General features: G+C 37.8%; 1 protein-coding gene across 2 annotated transcripts in view; it reads left to right on the plus strand.

The window, feature by feature from the left end:
• LOC139742779 (zinc transporter ZIP11-like) overlaps positions 1-20,584 on the plus strand; it is a 40,084-nt gene that overhangs the window by 17,001 nt on the left and 2,499 nt on the right. Inside the window, exons 2-9 of one of the 2 annotated variants that reach the window (XM_071653297.1) lie at positions 7,813-7,851; positions 10,456-10,611; positions 10,952-11,072; positions 13,234-13,278; positions 15,209-15,400; positions 16,097-16,166; positions 16,560-16,658; positions 16,972-17,130. In XM_071653297.1, coding sequence (XP_071509398.1) covers positions 7,813-7,851; positions 10,456-10,611; positions 10,952-11,072; positions 13,234-13,278; positions 15,209-15,400; positions 16,097-16,166; positions 16,560-16,658; positions 16,972-17,130 — 881 coding nt within the window. The remainder of the gene's footprint in view (positions 1-7,812; positions 7,852-10,455; positions 10,612-10,951; positions 11,073-13,233; positions 13,279-15,208; positions 15,401-16,096; positions 16,167-16,559; positions 16,659-16,971; positions 17,131-20,584) is intronic. The other variant, XM_071653298.1, reaches the window with a different exon arrangement.

Here is a 20,584-nt window from a genome sequence, read left to right on the forward strand (position 1 = left end):
GCCTCTAAGCCGACCCCCCGTGATTTTGACAAGCGTTACATGTAACGCTCTTCAAAAAATCATAGATATCTTCATAATGCCGTATTTTTCATCGATTCTTTTTCATTGCTTAGTCCTTTCATAGACATTGGTCCTTGTTTTCGCCTGTTTCACTTCATGAAATAGCACTTTTGCATTTTGGGTTCCAACACTCCTCCCCAGTCCCTTTAAGCGATAGGCAATTTTACATCCCTCATAAGTGAGATTCCTATCACTCATTGGTCAAAAGTATATCACGTGACAAGGTGTAGAGTAACTGCGTCAGTAAGCGGCCCTGCAGCCGTTCGCGGCAGGTACTGTACGACATACACGGTAATATACAGCTAAACACAGCATTGCACTGTTACATGCACACTACACATATACTAACACACTAGCAATCAACAAAAACCAACTGATAAAATGGGCACGATCTCTGACGAAAGTGAAATTTTCTCACATAAATGACAACATATCGCATCCAAAATGAAATTTTCGGTACTTCTTAACATAACAGTTAAGAAACAATGGTCCAAGAAACTGGATTTTTTGTCGTTTTCTCGATGTTCATGGATTTTGAAAACATATCCTCACGTAAAATAGAATTTTCGCGAGCCGATGTGGGCCGCCATTTTTTTCGGAAAGTGGATGTTACCATCGAAAAAAAATGAGAAAAACACGAGAAAGACATCAACAACACCGCCAGAATTGCGATCTTGTTTGCGGCCAATGCATGTGCGCACGCTATTTTCACGTGCTTTCGCAATGGGAATTGGCGCTTACGCAATGTTCGCGAGACATGTGAAGGCGTTCAGCTAAAGATTGCGGAGCACGCGCGCATTGCATAGGGATTGTACATCGTGCCGCAAGCAGAAATACTACGTCGCATATCGCCCTTATCGGCAAAAATTGTGCCGGGTTTTGCCCTCGTAAATCATAAAAAATGCGTTGGTCAATGGTAAATTTCTTTCATGAAAACAATTGCGTTAATGAATAATCTTGTCTATGATATATGAAATGGTTAAAAATAATTTGCCTGATTTGTTTACAAGTTGGAAAAACCCTTAACAATGCTTAAACTGCCGCAAACGGGATATTTTACTCTAGTCCCGTCTATTTTGCCTTAGAGTTTTCATGTATGTGATAGAAAGGCAAAACCCTCGTGATAGAAAGGCAAAACCCTCATGATAGTAAGTCAAAACCCTCGTGATAGAATTCGTAAACCCTCCGCGACTTTACACATAACAAGTACACTAGACTTCGCGCGCGGTGTCCGCAACCCTTCACTACGCGCATCATATACAACACATGCACAATCATCGCACTAGCTGTAGCATAGCGCACATGCACAACGCGCATGTTTCAACATGGCATGGTGACAGAGCGCTCCTCCCTGATTTGAAGTGAGTTTAATCAAAGATCGTACACTTTGTCTTAACTCTTAATGTGCCTGGCCGAAACCCCTAACGTGCCAGAGGTTTTTACCTAACGTCAGAACGTTTCGAAACTGGACTGACAATGACATTTAAAACCACCATATCTATGAAACTATCTGTTTTGAATCGAGTTCTACACAACATTTATCAAGAAATGTTTGTTCTTTCGTGTCATGTACCGGTAGTCAGTTTGCCATCATGAACCTGAAAAATTGCAGAAATAATTGATACATCAAAAAATTATAAATTTGTATGTAGTACGGAAAAAAAAAGAGTCAATCATGTTTTTTCTTCAATAGAGCGCTCCCTTGACTCTGTGAGAAAGTTATAGAGCAACATCTCCTCTTTCAAATGATAACAAAATTGCGTTCTAGAATTGTATGATTTCAAAGATAATAGCAGTTTATTTTGTCTTAGCAATTTCTCTTTCTGATTCAGTAATACATTCCCAAATCTGAGTCCTTTAGTCCCAGATCCTGTATTAGAAACTAAAGTAATTGTCCCGGGCCCTTCAAGAGTGTCTTTTGTCCACTTGAGAAGGAAGAACCTACTAATCCTGCTTTTGTCTAACCAGACCATGGGCTGGGGTACTCTATTGAAATCGGCAGGCCTTTGTCTGCGTGCAATTACTTTATAGGCTAGCATGGGGACGATTTGTGACGTTCATCAAAACAAAAGGATGAAAGACTTGACCGACGAACCTAAGCTGACCCTCTTTGAGGGACAAAATCAAAGCAGCTTCCCGCAGGACAGTGTCGAAGCGGAACAATGCCAGTGGAATCGCATAGACAATACACGCAGATTCAATAGCATACACACGCGTGGTTTACCAATGAGACTTTTGATCCATACACATCTCGCAGAGGGTGCTCTCGCTGCGGATTTTCCCGACTCTAAAAAAATACATCTAGCTCAAAAATAATGTATTTACTCAAAATTTTCCAATGTAAGCATGCTTATATTTTCAGTAGAAACGATGACTATGCTAATCAGCTACCAGTACATATCATTGGCAGTTTCTCGGTGTAACATATTACGGTACCACAAGAACTTAAATGATCAATGCTTTTCTCACTCTTCTAAGTCGCCAATCGGCCACCATGGCAAGTCAGGACTAGGGTCGCCATTCGGCGACCATGGCACGTTAAGAGTTAAGGATTTCTTAGGATCCCGAAGCAGAGACAAATCTCAGCATGTTGGAAATATCGAATTAAAACACGAGCGACGGGAAACTGGATGCATACTGTAATCTTCTTCCAAGATTTTATGCAGGAGCTCGCCGAAGGCCATGTGACTTACCGTGAGTGAGTACCGTGCGTAGGCCCTACTGGGTAGTCTACGAAATGCATGAAAACCATGCAAGCGAGCACTGTGGCTTGATTTTAGGGCTAGGCCTAACAGTTAGAATTTACTTCGTATTTACCTAGCCCTAGATCTTGGTTAAGTCTTAAACGATGAGGTATATAAAACAAATATTAACTGCTCTGTAATCGTATGGTGGTGGAAATTATCACTCTTTTTTATACCGACCCTCCCATCACCCCTCGGCTAACGCCTCGGGGTGATAGAAGGGAATGATAATTTCCACCATCATCCTCATGAGCAGTCAATATTTGTATACTATAGACCCCTCTAATGATGATTTATTTCTTGCATGGTAAATTAACTGTTTGTCACTGGTAGTGTATTCCTTTGCATAATTCAGGTGATCCAGAAATATAATGAAATGTGAGTAAAATATCTCTTCTCATACAATGTACAGTATGTGTGTTTGAATGATATTAAAAAAATGAAACTGAGATCATGATTTTTCGAATACATACTGCAAAGGTACAGTATGTTTAGGGGTACCACTCATCATGAGGTGCACTGCCAGTTGACCGAAAGATCGGTCTGTATCTGGTCGTCGGAGATGTGTTCCGCAGAGACTGCGTCTGGCTTCGCAGATCCCCTCCTATACAGACCGAAGGCTATGATGCTGGCTCCTGTAGGGGTGCTCTGCCAGCGGTCGCGCATAGACCAAACATTACGATAAACCCAATTTTATACAGCTTTTTACACTCAAACAAGTTTGACATGACATGACACATTATGCAACAATATTTGGGGTAACTTTCTCACATTGTACAATCAAAATACTCACAGTAACTAGGTTAGATCGCAGAAATTTGTATCCATATCGCAACATCACTGTTCGCTAGCTGTAAATCGCCATTTTGAATCTGTTAGCCAATCACATGCGAGGTCCGTGTTTTGATAAAAAACATGTAGTAATCTACCTCGCAAGTGATTGACTAACGGATTCATATGTTGAAGAGCTGTTACGACTGTACCAACGGGCTGGTAGGCTGCATCTTTTTTCATGAAAATTCTACCAAAATGTTTTTGAATATATCATTAATTTGGTGAGTGCAATTCATTTTTGAAATGTTGATTTTGCTATACCAGTATGAGTTTAAATTTGCTGATCTATGGCTGTGAATTCGACGCAATGGAGAAGGGTGAGGTATCTCACCCAATTCTCCATAGAGACAGTGGTTAAGAGCACCCCTACAGCGAGGTACACTATAAGCTTCCGTCTGTCTACGGAGGAGAGTGATAACGTCAATAAAAATAAAAGACTCCTCCGGACAGACGGATCTTTCTGTCTACACTGCCAGTTGACTAGCACAGCATTAAATGCACAGAATCATTAGATGCCATTGCCTCTCAGTCCTAGCATTAGAGAAGAAGGGGTTAAAATGCTTGAGGATCTGATCTATAAATTGTACTTTAGTACATGACGCTGTAGAAATTATAATTCTCAGTTAAAGTTAGCTCTATGAGTAGCCCAACCAGACGCCGTGCGAAGCACAGCGTCAGACGAGCGGGGCCTTGCCATCACATCGGGGAACCACAACACAACTACAAAACTTATAAAAATTTATACGTTACTTATAAAAATGTATGTATACATTACTCTTGGAAAGTGCATGCTTATATTACAAGAGGTGCATAAGTCCATAGAGAGCCCTCGTGATAAGTCCGTGGAACAAAAAAATGACACTTTCTAACGCAATCCCTGACTGTCGGGGTTCATCAAAATGGCACGTTGATCTCTCTGCAAATTATGCACGCGCGTGCGTGACCATAAGTGCAACGATCTCTTGAGTGCGTGCACTGCTTGAGTGTAGCAGCACAGTCGTCAGCGTGACCATTAAAAGTGCATTCAGATCGCATGAACGTGTATAGTTAGCCCTATGAGCTGATTTTGTTATAACACATGTTTCCATATATACATTGTATATATAAATGTGAACCTGCGTCACAAAACCAACAAAAAGTCGCACACACTGATTTTGTGTCGGGACGCAAAATAGGTGAGATGGGTCAATTTAGTCAATCTTTTGAGTTTTTCATATTTTTTGGAAGAGTAAGATTTCATCGACATCATGGTATAAGTGTGGGATCATAAAACAAGTGGGAAATTTTCTAGGACACTTTTTTGTAGAATAGTGTGAAGAGGTGTTCGAGTCCCTTTTGATAATCCCTTCATTGTTTATGCTGTGGAGTTTCACATCCTGTTTTTTGTCCCATTCACTGCACAGCTAGCGCAGCTCGGTAAGATTGAGCATTTGAATAGACCCTATACTTGAAAGCCTCTTTTCTTAGTAAACATTTTTCTACAGTATGTGGGTTTTTTTTCAGTATTTAGATGGATTAGGAGAGTCCATTTGATTTGAGTTATGCATCATTTCAAAGCTTAAAGTTTTCCCTTTCAGAATCTGCCCTTAACTAAAAATCCATGTCACTGTCAGGTGACTTTAATATTGTTGGTTTTGTGGTGCAGGGTCACATATAGACACCTGCCTGAGTGTACTCAGGATTTGTCTTCAATGGGTCAATGGAAACCAGGTTAGATTTTACAATGGAATTTTCTCATATTCGGTGGCTATCTTACATATTGTAAGTGATTTTTAACATTGGTCTAACGTAATGTGAGAGTATTTTATTACATCAATTGTTTTCAACAGAGCTGAAGATTTAAGTCATTTGGTCAGTATTCTATGTCAATGCATTGAGTAAAACAGTCTACGCATAATTTCCTGGAATTTGCTCTATTGATTGATCGTACAACATGTACCTTACAGTTGTAGTCATTGATTGCTTGACATTGTCCTGTCCTGGCTATGAACTAATGTGAACAAAATATTTCTGGATTTTCTGCCAAATGCTTGTGGGACAATGCTGTGTGGATGTTTGCAAAATATGAGGGGATATGATAAATTTATCAGTGGACATGTCACATTACAATTGGAGTATTTGTCCCTACTTCATACTTAATGTTGGCCAAGCCATGTAATCATCAGAACTTTAAAACTAACTGTCATGTTTGTGTTTGTGAGAATCAAACCAGAATTTCACTTTTACATAAAGGACCAGATTTTAACTATCACGATGCTACATGGACACGTCACGATGCTACAGGACACCGTTACATATCGTTTTAATAACTTCATCAAAATTGAGTCTGAATGGCACAAAATTTCCAGGAAAATGTATGGTCTCAATACAAATGTAAAGCCTATAAACAATATATGTATAGCATAATTAGTATTGAGTTATGCTAAAATGTCACACTTTGTGCCCCAACTTCACGGAATTACTGTAAAACATGATATATTCGCGGCATGAATTTTTCGCGAATTGGAGCCGTCAGCCTTTTTCGTGGCATGAAATTTTCGCGAAGAGCCACTGGCGTTCAATGCATATCAATGTAAACATGGACTTTCGCGTGCATTAATTCGCGAAATTAAAGTGCACGCGAAAATTCCTTGTTTTACATTTTACCCATGTGTGTGTGTGTGTGTGTGTGTAAGAGTTTGTGTGTGTGCATGAGGGGGGGGGGAGTTTGATGTGTGTGTGTGTGTTGGTGGGAATGTGCCTATACACCAATAAAAAAAAAAACCAAACTACTGAGTGTGATAATAATTCAATTGCAACAGCAAGCTCAGAGAAACAACTACCATGATCAACAGATCTATAGTACAGTGTAGTTGTGAAATAATTGCAAGATTTCGTGGGATCTGGATCTTGATGCTGATTGCGCTATTGAGTGAGATTTTTATGTCCACACAGGCAAAAACTTAGCTTTGGATCACAATGCAAATCTGAAGATTTATATTTTGCTAAATGCAGTCAATACAATGTATGAATCCCACTAAATATATTGGTCTTGGTTCATATTGATGATCTTATGCTAACTGATAGGAGTCAACACTGTTGGTATGGTTGGAGGTGTGGTTTGCTCAGCTGGCCACTGTTAGTTTGCCCTCAAGCTGTGGTACACCTTGTATTCACAAACCCCGGCAGGCAGCCAAATGAATGGTACGTTAATAAAGGGAAATATTCCATAAAACATTAAATGTGGTTTCAGCAAATGCAGAGAGATTAGGGAAACACACTGTAAAAGTTTGAGGAAAGTTAGACAATATTTAAAAGTTGTAAATTTGTCAATGTTTGGTTAATGCCATGTTTTTCCTTTCAATATGGGAACTGTACAGCAAAATGTGTGATCGATGTCATAGTACGTAATAAAATGATACTGAGAAAATGTAGGTAGAATAAGAAAAAACAGACTTTTACACAAGAATTAGTTTCATCCCTTTTCATCATTTGAATTGTCACAGTCTTGTACACGCCATGTATAAACCTGGCAGGGATTGGCTGTAATTGCTAGTAATGTTGTTTATATTCAACCAGCAGAATGATTGTCATAGTATTTTCCTGTGCAAATCTATGCCCGACATCACTGTTTATAGAAACATGTGAAAACTTAATAAAGACTTGGTAGCGTAGGGATTCATGGGTGTCTTGATTCATTCTCTGGTCAGGGAATATATGTGCATTGATCAGTAATAAAGCTGTACTCACATGCACAGTATGTTATGAGGATGTTTTGACAATACAAGTTCTGTAATTTATCTGAGCCAGGCCAGCTATCCCATTCCATTGTATCCCCACACTACCAGTACCAAGCCATTAAAGGGAAATGAAACCCAAATTGTACTTGTATGTGGATTGACTTCAGGAGTAAATGCAGCAATATTAGTAGAACACATCTGTGAAGTTTTGAATATTTTGTGATGAAAAAGACAAATTATAATTCTACAAAATACAGTACACTTACAATTTGTACTTTGTTTCCTTTTCCAAATGAGATTGCATTTGGAGTTGGTAAAGTCACTGTGTTGAATGGGTTAACTGTGTGACTGCATGTACATGTATATTCAACAAAATTTTCCCTCAAAAATGTATCTGTTGATAATGATTGGTAATGGATTCTTTTGTTCTGATTGTTTGTATTATTGTTTTGCAGAGAAAGATATTGGATGGAAGTCTTGGTTTTGCAGCAGGGGTAAGAGCACACAAACCATAAATCTACAGTTATGTTTCATCAGTTTTTCTTTACCAATACCATTATTCATCCTGTGTGAGATGTCCTCTTTAAAGGAAAAGTTCACCTTAATTTATATTTGAATTGAGTGAATGCAATATTAGGAGAACACATCAGTGAAAATCAGCGAAGAAATTTGTACAATATGTTCAAGATTATAAATGTTTGAAATGTCACTGCTGCCATCGCTGGATGAAAATACTACAGTGTACCTCTCATGTGTAGAATGATGAATAATTCCAATTTTTTTTTCTTTCTTTTTTTTATGTGTAACAGTTTCATCTTGGTACTGATGTATGTTTCGGGTAGTATTATTCCCCCTGCCTTCTGAAAGATGCAAGTCAGGTGCTCTTTAATTATGCAAGATAAGTGAAAATGTGTTGACTTTTCCTCATATTTTCTTATATCGTTCTATGTAAACTGTTTTAGTCTTATCTGGGAATTGCAACACAAAAACATCAAAAATTCAAAACTTTTGAATGGATTGTCTGATTTTCCTTAAACTTTTACTGATGTGTTTTACTAATATTGCTGCATTCACTCAATCCACACATATTAAGATGAACTTGCACTTTAGTGAAATATTGTCTGAAACTTATCTTCTTCTCGATGTACAAGTTAGGATTCTCTGGATGTCAACATTTAGCAAGATGTACAGGTCCTTTAAGCAAGGGGGCTGAAAGAGCTATGAAGCATGGTTCTATCAGTTAATTCCTTTATAACAGTATAGCCAAATAAGCATTTCCAGGATGAGTGCTTGCATGATAGGCAAACCTTGTGTGTACTCAGCAATCTACGCAAGTCGTGAACATTGTTGAAAATTGGTCTTAGAAAAAAAAATAGCATTAAATCAAATGTTCACAAAGATCTATATTTCAAACTTTCGACATACTCCATAAGGACATGTAGGTTTGCACGCAGAGCATAAGGTACAGTGTACTGACAATGATTTATGGTACAGCTCACATTGGAGTCAATTTGTTTGTCTAAAGTTGTGTTTTAATTAAGTTACCCTGATTCATCACACACCCTGTCTGTCCTCTCATACTACTTTGTACATACATTTATAACTTGAAACTTGTATTACAAACATGTCAAGCTGTAAAAGCAGTAATGGTAGAGAAGACGAGTATACAATATTAGGGTATGAAAGTTTACTGGTATCATTTAAGCAAAGGTGATATTATTATTATTATTATCATTATTATTGTTAATGATATTATTTATGTTGTCACCATTCTGATCAGCAGCAGCATTATCATCAACATCATTGTCATGTTGCCTTAGTTGCATGTGTGGGGTTCAAGCTTTAACCCTTAATTAACCAATACATACAAATAAATTATACATGTATGTGTATCAGCATTACATTATTGCAAAAAAAAAAAAAAAAAAACTGAGTCAAGCAGCTTTTTTTTTTTTGCATTAAGCTTGTGAAGTTTCTCCTTTCCCAATTTAAGGGAGATTGAATCCTTTGTTGTTTTTCTTCAGCATCAAATTTAACAGTGCTACAAAATGACCCTTTGATCTCAAAACCAATAAGTTGAGCAAGAGAATTGATAAAATGGTAGCAAAACTGTAAAAGAGTCCATTGTCTGATAAACAAGGAAATGAATCATGTCTTCATTGTCAGGAATAGCTCAGTTGTCTTACTAGCTCCTGCTACATACCAGGAAAGTACTTGAGTGCTGGTAGGGCCCTATTACTAAATTCTTAACCCGTTGAAAACGAGTCCCGAGTATACTCGGGCAGGTGTCTACGGAAAATGCATGTTGTAGCAAAATCAGCCCATCCTCAATGGGTTAATACACTTGCTGAAAAAGAAAATGAATATGTGTAGTCTCTTTAAAAAAATGAGACAGTTAATTTGAGAAACTAGATATTTGCCCATAGAGGTGCAATCCCAGGTGGATACTTTTTGCCTCAAGCTTATGATTGTTGGATTTTGTTGTGTGAAGCCATTTTACATTTGTAATAATCATATAAATTCTTACTAACCATATCAGAGCAGGCAAGATAAAGTGATGCAATTACTATGGCATCACGTGGATAAGTCTTCAATCCCCTGTTATGCATATAAATAGAGAAGTAACTATGATTTTTTTTTGTGGCTCTACATCATTTTTTTTTTAGCTTTCATAGCATGTTAATAGCTACTATGACAATGATCATTAGATAAATGCATGTACATGTAACTAATCTGTTGCTTAGTTTGTAAATTCGTGAAAATTTTCCTCTCCACCTTGAAGCCACACAGGTACACGTAGATCTTTGCCAGTATTGTTAGGAATCATTTATGAGTCATTTGAATTAAGGCCTGTTCTGAGACCTGGGTAACACAAATCATTAGGGTTTTATATGCTGTAGTTATTATTATTTGTTTTCTTTTGCTCACATTCTTCTTACAACCAATATAATCTCTCCACCATATCACCCCAGTTCACATGTAGTACACAACAGGTACAAAATTGTACATACATCATGTACCTGTCCTTGGACTTTGTACAAATGTTTGTATATGAATGAATCAGTTTGCCTCAATATTATATGCTGTCTGTCCATCAGGTGATGGTTGCAGCATCTTACTGGTCCCTGCTGTCTCCAGCCATTGAGTTAGCCTCCTCTAAAGGATATGCCGAGTGGTCCTTTGTGCCTGCTGCCATTGGCTTCTTTCTGGGAGCATTCTTTGTCTATGGGGCTGATCTGTTTCTACCATTGCTGGTAAGTGCAAAAATCATAGATAGTACCTCCTAACCTGACAAAATACACATTTGCTCTAAGTTGTTATGAATTATGGAATGAAATCACACAGTCGCTTTTACACTGCATTGTGCTTTTGTGATGCCTACGAAACATCTGAGGGAATCCAAGAACATGATGCTCTCAATGAACAATGCTAACTTTATGCTCAGCTTCAGAAGGACTGCCAATTTACACACAGCAGGAGTATAACTTGTCCAGCGCTCTGATTCAGTGATCGCATCCAAAACGTTGTCTGTGAAGCATTTTTTGTTTTCTTTCTACATTCTATGTGCTTGTGTTTTTTGCCTCTTTCTATCAGGGTGTATCATCACCAAATGTTGCCTTGGCACTGCAGTCTGAAGCCAAACTCCACGATGATGACCAGGATGGAGGACTTGAAGTTACCACCGTAGCACACACTGGAGATGAGGAAAGTCTCGGTATGACTGTGATATTCAAGGCTCTCCTTTTTTCTCTCTCTCTCCTGTAATTTCTATTCAGTGGTTGGAAGGTAGACTTCTTTTAGACTTCTTTTTTCTTTCTTTCTTTCTTTCTTTCTTTCTTTCTTTCTTTCTTTCTTTTTGGCGGGGGGGGGGGGGGGGGGGTTGCCAATAACCTTGCTTTCCATCAAATCTTATATTTAGGTGGCACCCACAACCAGGATAGCACATCTAGCAGTTGCATCTCATGCTATAGTATTTCTACAAAACTTAAAACAGGTCTTGAAGTCACCTGCTTGGAGGTGTTTGTATACAGCCATAAAGTAGAATGTTTTTGTATGAACTGAATACCAGATTGCTATGAAATTATGATGTTGTACATTTACCACATTATCTTTTGTTTGTTGACTATCCAAGCACAATGGGGTTTTAACCATCTTGTACAATATGATTGTATATGACCCGCTACAACAAAAGGATCCGAAAGTCGAGGGAGGTCGATTTTCTGAAAACGACATGACATTATTCCCTTACTCTTCAGCTTTAATTTCATAAAACGACTCATAAAAGTAATCGGTTGCAGAGATATTGAAGATTTTATGAGACCATGTTGAGTGGTCTAGGAAATCAGCGTTTCGAGAAAACCACCTCCAAAAGCTTTCTTTTTGACACAATCCTGATCAAGTGGAGGTATTCCAGTTTTCACCTCTTGACAATAGAAGGTCCGCTCATAGCAACCTCTGCTATGTTCACTCAAGCTTAGCGCCAGCAGTCTACGCACGATCAATTAGTAACCAGGGTGCCACGCACTGACAAATAAGATCACTCCCTCGTTGCTAGGGGCGGAGTCTATCTGCTGCGCTAAATCCAAATCTTCGGACACGTTAATGTTCCGTTGAAAGTTGGAAAATCATGGTCCAGAAAAACACTAATATCTTGCCTTTCCTTTGATCATTTAGCTTCGTAATTTCGGCAGTTGATACACAAAACAGAGTACAACATTATGCCAACAACAGAAATTTGAAGGTTTTGACTGATTTTGATGATCTAACTTCAAACGCAATTTTCTTGGCTCAGCCGTCAGCGACTTTCGGATCCTTTTGTTGTGGCGGGTCACATATACACACCTAGAATACAAGGAATGTTGTAGAATAATTTCACCACTATTGTTAGTTTTAGCTGGAGCTCACTCCATGGTTGGTTGCTTGCACCAAAATGATTTTCAGATATAAAAGATGAGTGGAAGTTGAGGAGCCTTCAGGAGTGAGCTTCATTGCCCTACCTGATTGATGAATACTGTCATTCTTATTTACATATTTATATGGACTATTTCTCTGTTTTTGTAAGATGTATTTTCTCTCTAGCATAAAATAGATTGATGAGCTCAAGTTAAAATTGCTTTTTTGCATCAAAGTCTCAGTAGACAACATCAATAAAAAAAGATATTTACCAACTATCCTTATTAAAGTAATGTTTATTTCTATGGCCAGAAGTAATATCAGAAAAGCTGTAATAAAGAATAGAGAAAATCAAGTTCTGACAGGCTGCAGACACATTGCACTTGTGATCAATCACCATGTAGGTTAAATCAATCATAAAAGAGTCTATAAAGGTGTAAAACATTAGAAAATCATCACAGCCCTTTTCACAGATTTTATATACCAGAGGCTGTGAACTATTTTCTTTTCAGCTATTTACTCTCTTTCTTTCTTTCTTTCTTTCTTTTTTTTTGATGGGGGGGGGGGGGGTTTGATAGAGTGGTAAGTGCTCCTGGTGTGTTCTAGGGCTAATATTCCCTCCAATTATCCCCCTTCCCCCTCAGAAAAATCTTGGGATGGAAACCATGGAAGATGAATTTTGCTGAGTTTGTTATTTTCATATTTTATGTGGCTGCAGCCCCCAATTCCAATAGACCCTACCTATATTCACAGATTCACTGGATAATACTTCATTTTATAGTGAGCAAACTGCCACATCTACGTTGCCTTTGGACTGCAAACCTGTATGGTTGGAGTTCATATTCAGTGCTTTCTGTAATTAATCACAATCAAATATTTAATGTTTTAACTAAATGAGAGTTGATCATATGGTGGAGGATTAAGTGAGTGGGACACTTGAAAGTCTCCAACCTATGTCGTACCATTTCTTATTACTCCAACAGAAATCACATGTACACCTGGCGCATGGAGCTATTTCATGACGAAAGGTTTTGAAGCATGCATGTTTGTCGTACCTCCAAACATATCCACAACAGCAATCATACTGCATTCTCTCTTGGCAGTAGACTAGTTCAGTACACTCTTAATATGATATGTATGTATGTATGTATGGACCAATTTTAGAGACAGTTCTCATTTTAAGCCTTATCTGGGAGTTGTAAATGGAAATGGCATTTTACATACATAAACAAACCAGAACAAGAGTCTTATTATGATAATTCTCTGAAGGCATTATCATACCGTAGATTTTACAGTGGTACCGGTGTAGTATATGTACAGCTGTATATGGAGATGGATAGATAGATAGATAGATAGATAGATAGATAGATAGACAGGTAGACAGGTACATAGGTAGATATATTGAAGGACAAATTGATTGCATACAGAGCAAGATAACTTGAACATGATGATATAATAAGTTAGATAGATACAGCTGTAGATAGATTAGGATGACAAAATGAATAAATAGTTTGAATGTAGAAAAGATAATGTAGAGGAAAAAAAAAAAAACATTTTATGCCATAGATATGATTTCTGCAAGTCACAGGTATAATGTACAAATGTGATATGTGAATGTGAAATATTGACTTTAAATACGTATTCGAACCTTGAAGGGCGCTCAATAATTGTAGAATGAATATGATGCTTCAGAGGTTATAAGTGTTTGTGGCATATGCTGAAAATGCGATTCCAGTCAAATCTGCATATAGCAGCAACCCAAGGGGAAAAAAAGAGGCCTTTATAAACAGGTCACCACTATAAAGAACTTGGTATGCCACTGAATTTTATTACATTATTTACCATCTGTGACACATGTCACATGCTAATCTCACTTAATATGAGATGCAAAAACTCTGGCAGGAGGAATAGGAACTGATTACCCTGTCACCTAGCCAGGATCTCAACCTGGAATATATGGGCAACTGTACAAAATGAGATATTGCCTGCAAGAGATAAAAGAGGTGGCTGCCAGCTAATTAGACAGTTAGCTCCTACATACAAAGCTTTAAGCCGCATGATTTCTGTCAGAAGGAATTGTAATGTGTCTTCATGAATCAGGTGGCTGCTAAGAGAGTTTTGACTGTAATTTTACCAGAGACATCAGCAAAAAGCCAAGAAGAGCAAGTGTTGGTTACTATAAACTTGAGGGAAGGTCATTTTCTGACAGAAGTTATTTGCTTAGCAAACAATAGTGCATAAAGGTTCTTACATACACTGATCAGGTGTATATTGAATCTATCAAGATGAACATGCTATTAAAAGAACTAGAGAGTGAAAAAAAATCATGGCTTCCAAATCTGATTTTCTTACAGATAGTAAATGCATGCAAGTAGTCAAGAGTACCCAATTGAATTCATCACTGGCTCTTTATACTTTTATATACTTGTTGTGCACACGGACCACTTCTTCAAAAAGTGCCTGTAGTTTTGCATTTTTCTTTTCAATTCAATTAATTGTGAGACAGTTTTGAAAATGTCTCCATGGCATAAGCCTGCATGTTTAAATCTGCACAAATGAATTATGATCAGACAAGAGAGAGAGAACAATATGGAATGGATACTTGGAGGAAAAAAATTTAGAATCTATGCAACCATATGCAAGCACCATCAATAATATTTTTCCAGCATTCAAACGAAAATAGAGGATCTTTTGATTAGATTGTTTAAAGAAGAAGCAAAAACAAACAAACAATGGATGTTGTGGTAGGGAAAATATTTGCCTTCTGAGGAATTTTTTACATGAAATATGATTCTTGCAATTATTGGACAATCAATCAAACATGTCTGTAAGGATGCATTATATATGGCATTGCTGTTAATGAAAAAGATATCCATCTTTTGCCCGTTTGCTCATTCTTCCGTACTTCATTGATTTATTGTAAAATACATAGTCTCCTATTTTGTGCCCAAATAACAGACACCTCAAATTTGACCCAGAGGAGAAAAGCAGGCTCAGGCCCACTGAACTCATCAGTAACAGTCCAGTTCCAGAACGGTATAGACCCTTGCTACCCATGTCACCCAGGGACAGAGCAGGCTGAGAGGAGCCTTGTTACATGGAAGAGAATTCTGCTTCTCATTGTGGCCATCACTATTCATAACATTCCAGGTATACCATGTCACCTACAGTATGTATCAAATTAGGAACGGAAGTATGATACATTCTTGTACTTGGTATGCACTGCACTGTATTCTCAAATAGTGCACAGTTACTATACCTATCATACATCTATACAAATCTACCGGGTACGTCTTCCTATATGACACCAGTTTTGTAATGGGGGATATTTTTGTAGTTATCATTGTATTACTGTCAGTGATGTATATACACTGTATCTCTATTTGATATGCAACTCTTATGAAAAGTTTAATGAGTACCAAGTCCTATTTTCATCTCAAACCTATTCTTAGCTGTTTTTGCTGCAGTTTTAGACTCATTAGGATGTCCTTGATGTTCATAAGCTTGGCACAAAGTGCAGACGCAGAGCTCTAGAGTGAATGTAAGATATCTAATAAACCATTGAATGTTGTAATTTCTACACATTTCTTGCTTTCAGAACTTTAAAAAAAGAGATGAGAGAAAGTCCAAACCATAGTCAGTTTCACCAAGGATTTGACTGCAGTGCATATATGCATTTCATGATAGGTGAAGAGTTCCCAGTAGGGTGTTTCCAGTTTGGATGCGTATCTGATGTACCTCTGATAGTTTTTCAAACTTTATATGCAACTAGATATATGTAATACTCTGTTGTCTTAAAGTTGTTCATCATGCTGTCAAGACAATTTTTTCTCCCACTTGTTTCAGAGGGACTAGCTGTTGGCGTGGGTTTTGGGGCTGTTGGGAAAACTCCATCAGCAACGTTTGAGAGTGCAAGGTGAGTATCAGTGGAACTGGTTATGTGTTCGAGAGAGCAGCAGGAGTTTAGCAAAATGCAGGCTGGAAAGTGTTGCTCAAGCGAAGGACATCATACCAGATGGATAATTCATATTCATCAAATCTGCAGTTTTTGATATGCCTCAGTAAAGGTTCGTTGTACATCTAGACTTATCACTAGAGTACCAATTTAGTTTCATTGAAGATTCCATGGAAGTAGTCATTCTAGCTTGTAAAGAAAAAAAAAGAGGAAAAAAACGTTTAATTAGTTCATTCATTTGCTGATCACGTAAAGTACTGGCACTAGAAAGAAATACTTTACTAATTATGATAGCTTCTTTTGATGAGTTTTAGCAGTGTAAAATATTGCACCCTATCATCTCTACACGGACAGGAATCTTGCCATTGGAATTGGGATCCAAAATTTCCCAGAAGGCCTTGCAGTCAGTCTACCACTTCGAGGATCAGGCTTTTCAGTATGGAGGAGTTTTTGGTAAGTTTTTGAGAAGAACTCTGTGTGCGTTGTTACCTAAAGCAAAGTTTTATCAGGAGAAAAGAATGAGCAAGCAAAGGTATCATTTTAATTTTGTTCACATGTTAAAAGCTTCAAACTATATTCACTGTAATTGCATTTTGTGTAAAATTTCATGGGCAGAAACAAATTTTGGATCCCTTAGTAATACAGTTGTAGTCCCTGTAAATTTGTTCAGTGCATTGTAAGTATTATAACCAATGTTAATTTGAGGTTTACATGAATGTACAACGCAAGCTATGTGAGACTTCCCATTTCTCTCATTGTATTTCAGGTATGGCCAGCTAAGTGGTATGGTAGAACCAGTGGCAGGTGTATTGGGTGCTGTTGCTGTCACACTGGCTGAACCGATTCTCCCCTATGCCCTAGCCTTTGCTGCAGGAGCAATGATCTATGTGGTGGTGGATGACATCATACCCGAAGCACACACTAGGTACATTGTAGTACTGATAAGTATTGGAGGGAGGGAACATTATAGACTGTGATCTCTGTCATGCATTTAACTATGTGGTAGGAACTGACATATAACCCTTCAGTGATCCTCTAGTTTCTCTCTTTGTCATTCTCTCTTTCTTGTACACATGGGCTTGGCATTTGACAGTGAATTCCACAATTGCTGTCATTCTTCTGTGTAGGAAAAAAAGAGAAAAAGCTTGTATTGTGCATTTCTGCACTTTGACTAGTTTTTGATAGAGAGCTGATATCAAAGAGTAGGAGCTTGTTGAAATTTCACACTTTTTTATGTCAAGAAAGGCATAATTTTTCACTGTGCACATGACAAAATGAGCCTTTATAGTTGGAGAGTTATGTATGTCATGCGCTTGAATAGTAGCCTTAATTTCAAATGTCCATAGACTGTGGTAGAAATAAAGGTTTGCATTTAATGTTCATGATTTAGAGGGGGTCTGTAAATTAAAGCTTTTGACAACCTTCTCTACAGTTTGTATGACTTCCATATATTCTGTCATATCTGCTTTGCCCCGTGACACATTGGCACACTGGATGCTTATAAAAGGAAGACCCTGCTGTCTTCACACAATTGGGATTTAAACTGTACCTCCAGTGGCAAGATATTGTGTGATATCTGCGATGAGAAAATCAACAGCTGTTAGGATACATACATGTACACTTGATCTTCAGTAGAACACACCCTCGAGATCTCAGTCTGTCATCACCTGGCAACAGAGTCAATATTCAACACAGTACATATTCTTCATGAACACAAGTCTAATTACCTCCCATATGTATTATATGTGTATAGACAATGTAAGCAGTGGATTGATGCACTGTTCAATAGGTATTTGTGATGCAGCCTTGCCCACTCTGTCCTAAATGAAGTTTTGTTTAGTATATCACTTCTAGAGTAACACCAAAAAATTATGATGATTTTTATGCCTCCGCCACGAAGTGGTGCCGGAGGCATTATGTTTTCGGGTTGTCCGTCCGTCCGTACGTACGTCTGTACGTCCGTACGTCCGTCCGTCCGCTTTCGTTTACGCGATAACTTCAGTAATATTTACTGTAATTTTACCAAACTTGGTCCAAGTATGAAGTATGATGGGGCAATTATTTGATTAGATTTTGGGTGAAATCAGCTAAAGGTCAAAGGTCAAGGTCAAATCATGAATTTGTATCCATTTAGGCGATAACTCAAGACTGGATGGAGCAAATTTCACCAAACTTTGTTGGAGGATGATGTATGATGGGACAATTACTTAATTAGTTTTTCAGTGAAATCGGACAGAGGTCAAAGGTCAAAGATCAAGGTCAAATCTTGAAATGTATCTGTTTACGTGATAACTCAAAACTGGATGAAGCAGCTTTCACCAAACTTGGTCCAAGGATGATGTATGATGGGACAATTAGTTGAGTAGATTTTAGTGACATTGGCAAGAGGTCAAAGGTCAAAAGGTCAAGGTCAAATGCTACAAATGTTGCAATTTCCCCCATATCTATGCAATGCCCAAAGGTATTTTCTTGAAACTTGGTGTGGACATGTACTACTGCGTAAAGATTCTCCAGAGAGAGTTTCATGTCATAAGGTCAAAGGTCAAAGGTTAGGTGAAAATGTTGCAATATCACTTTTCTCGCAAATGGTTCAATGTATCTTCGTGGAACTTGGTACATACGCATGTACTGACTGGCAGGGATTATCTAGGGAATTTAGGGGTCATAGGTCAATAGTCAGGAGTCAAAGGTCAAGGTCAACTCCTCAAAATTTTACTATTTCCCTCATATACTAGTATATGCAATGCTTGCATTATTAGTTTCAAAACTTAATACAATCATGCATTACCTAATGGAGATTCTCTGGGAAATTTCCAGCCAGAAGGTCAAAGGTCAAAGGTTAAGGGTCAAAGGCCAGGTTTTAATTCCCCCCCCCCCAAAAAAAAAAAAATAAAATAAAATAAAATAAAATAAAAATAAAAATCTATTTTGTACCGTCATTACACTCTTTCTTCGTACCTTTGAAATTACTCAATGCATAAACTTATAAAAAGGTCTGTCAGAATTTAAGTAAAAATTCTCAATTCCCCAAATATGTGTACCTGCACCTGAAAATTATAGCAAACCCAGTTCAAGACATTTCTGACAAACCTGTCATTTCAATATTTTGCCAGTTATGTGAAACTGTCATGGATCACACATTGTGAAGACATTGCACTATACGCCTATTGGGAGAATAATGCAATATGGCGGAGGCATCAGTCGCCATAGCGACATTTCTAGTTTAATTATTGTTATTAAAAAATAGTAGACACTATTTCATCTGTTTGAGATCCTATAACATTAACAATTCAGACATACAGTAAGGCACATATGATAGCATTTTTTTTTTCTTTATTGGAGCACAGTAAACCTACATAAAGCCCAATTGTATGACTGTGTGAAGCCAATGGGTTACTTGTGCAGGCTTGCCCATGTAGGTTATGTTTGAGTTGGTGTGGTTTGAGGTTACCATAGAATAATGGCTGAGTTATGCATGAGTAGAATGGGCTTCAATTTGTAATCTGCATCCCTGGCTGCCATTTACTGCAGGGAGAAATTAGTATTTACTATACTGAATGATCCATCCAAAATTGTAACAAAATCCTAAAATTGTCCTTTGAATATCTTGGACCATCATGGACTTGTGTTTGAAATGAAAAATGCATTTCTTAAGCCAGTCCTGGTTTTATATCACAAAATTTACGCTGGAGATACAATTCAGATATAAGAGAAGTTACTTCTATGTTACTGTACTATGCTGCAGCTTAGAATGTGTACTAGTAGGTGCGTTATTGCCAATAATTGCTTCTTTTATTCTTTCTTTTGAATTCTCCAAATATTTGCCTTATCAGCATTGTCACAAGATACCATGTGTCAGATTATCAATTACTGTTTCCTTGTATGTTTCTCATGGCTCGCTCTGTAGAGTGGCATAGGCTGCGTTTATCATCTTTCCCCAGTTTGAAACGGCTTTCCATACCCACTATCAAACGTCGTTTCCAAAGCCCTTTACAAACAGCTTCCAAAGTAAGTTGCGTTTATCAACTCATCACCAACTCAAAAACTGACCTTGTCACTGCGTAGCTGCATTGCACCATTTGACCCGAGGAAAAGGGGTCATATAAGGTGCACACAGTACAAAGTGCACTCAGTACAAAGTCATTTTCGAAACAGCTTTGTGTTTATCTTGCTTCTAGAAACACGTTTCTGGCTGAAACCTGTTTCAGAAAGTTGTGGTTTTCAAAAAGGCTTTCCGAACACGATACCTCAAAACAGCTTTGCATTTATCATCTCTAAAAAGATCCTTGAAAGCCGTTTGGAAAACCTGTTTCTGACGAGAAAAAAAGAGTTGACAAACGCACCCATAAATGGCAAGCAATCTAGCTGCACTATGACAG

This window comes from Diadema antillarum, unplaced genomic scaffold, assembly GCF_040938485.1.
Source record: "Diadema antillarum isolate AM-2024a unplaced genomic scaffold, OU_Dant_1.0 seq00001020_RagTag, whole genome shotgun sequence".
Classification (NCBI taxonomy): Eukaryota; Metazoa; Echinodermata; class Echinoidea; order Diadematoida; family Diadematidae; genus Diadema; species Diadema antillarum.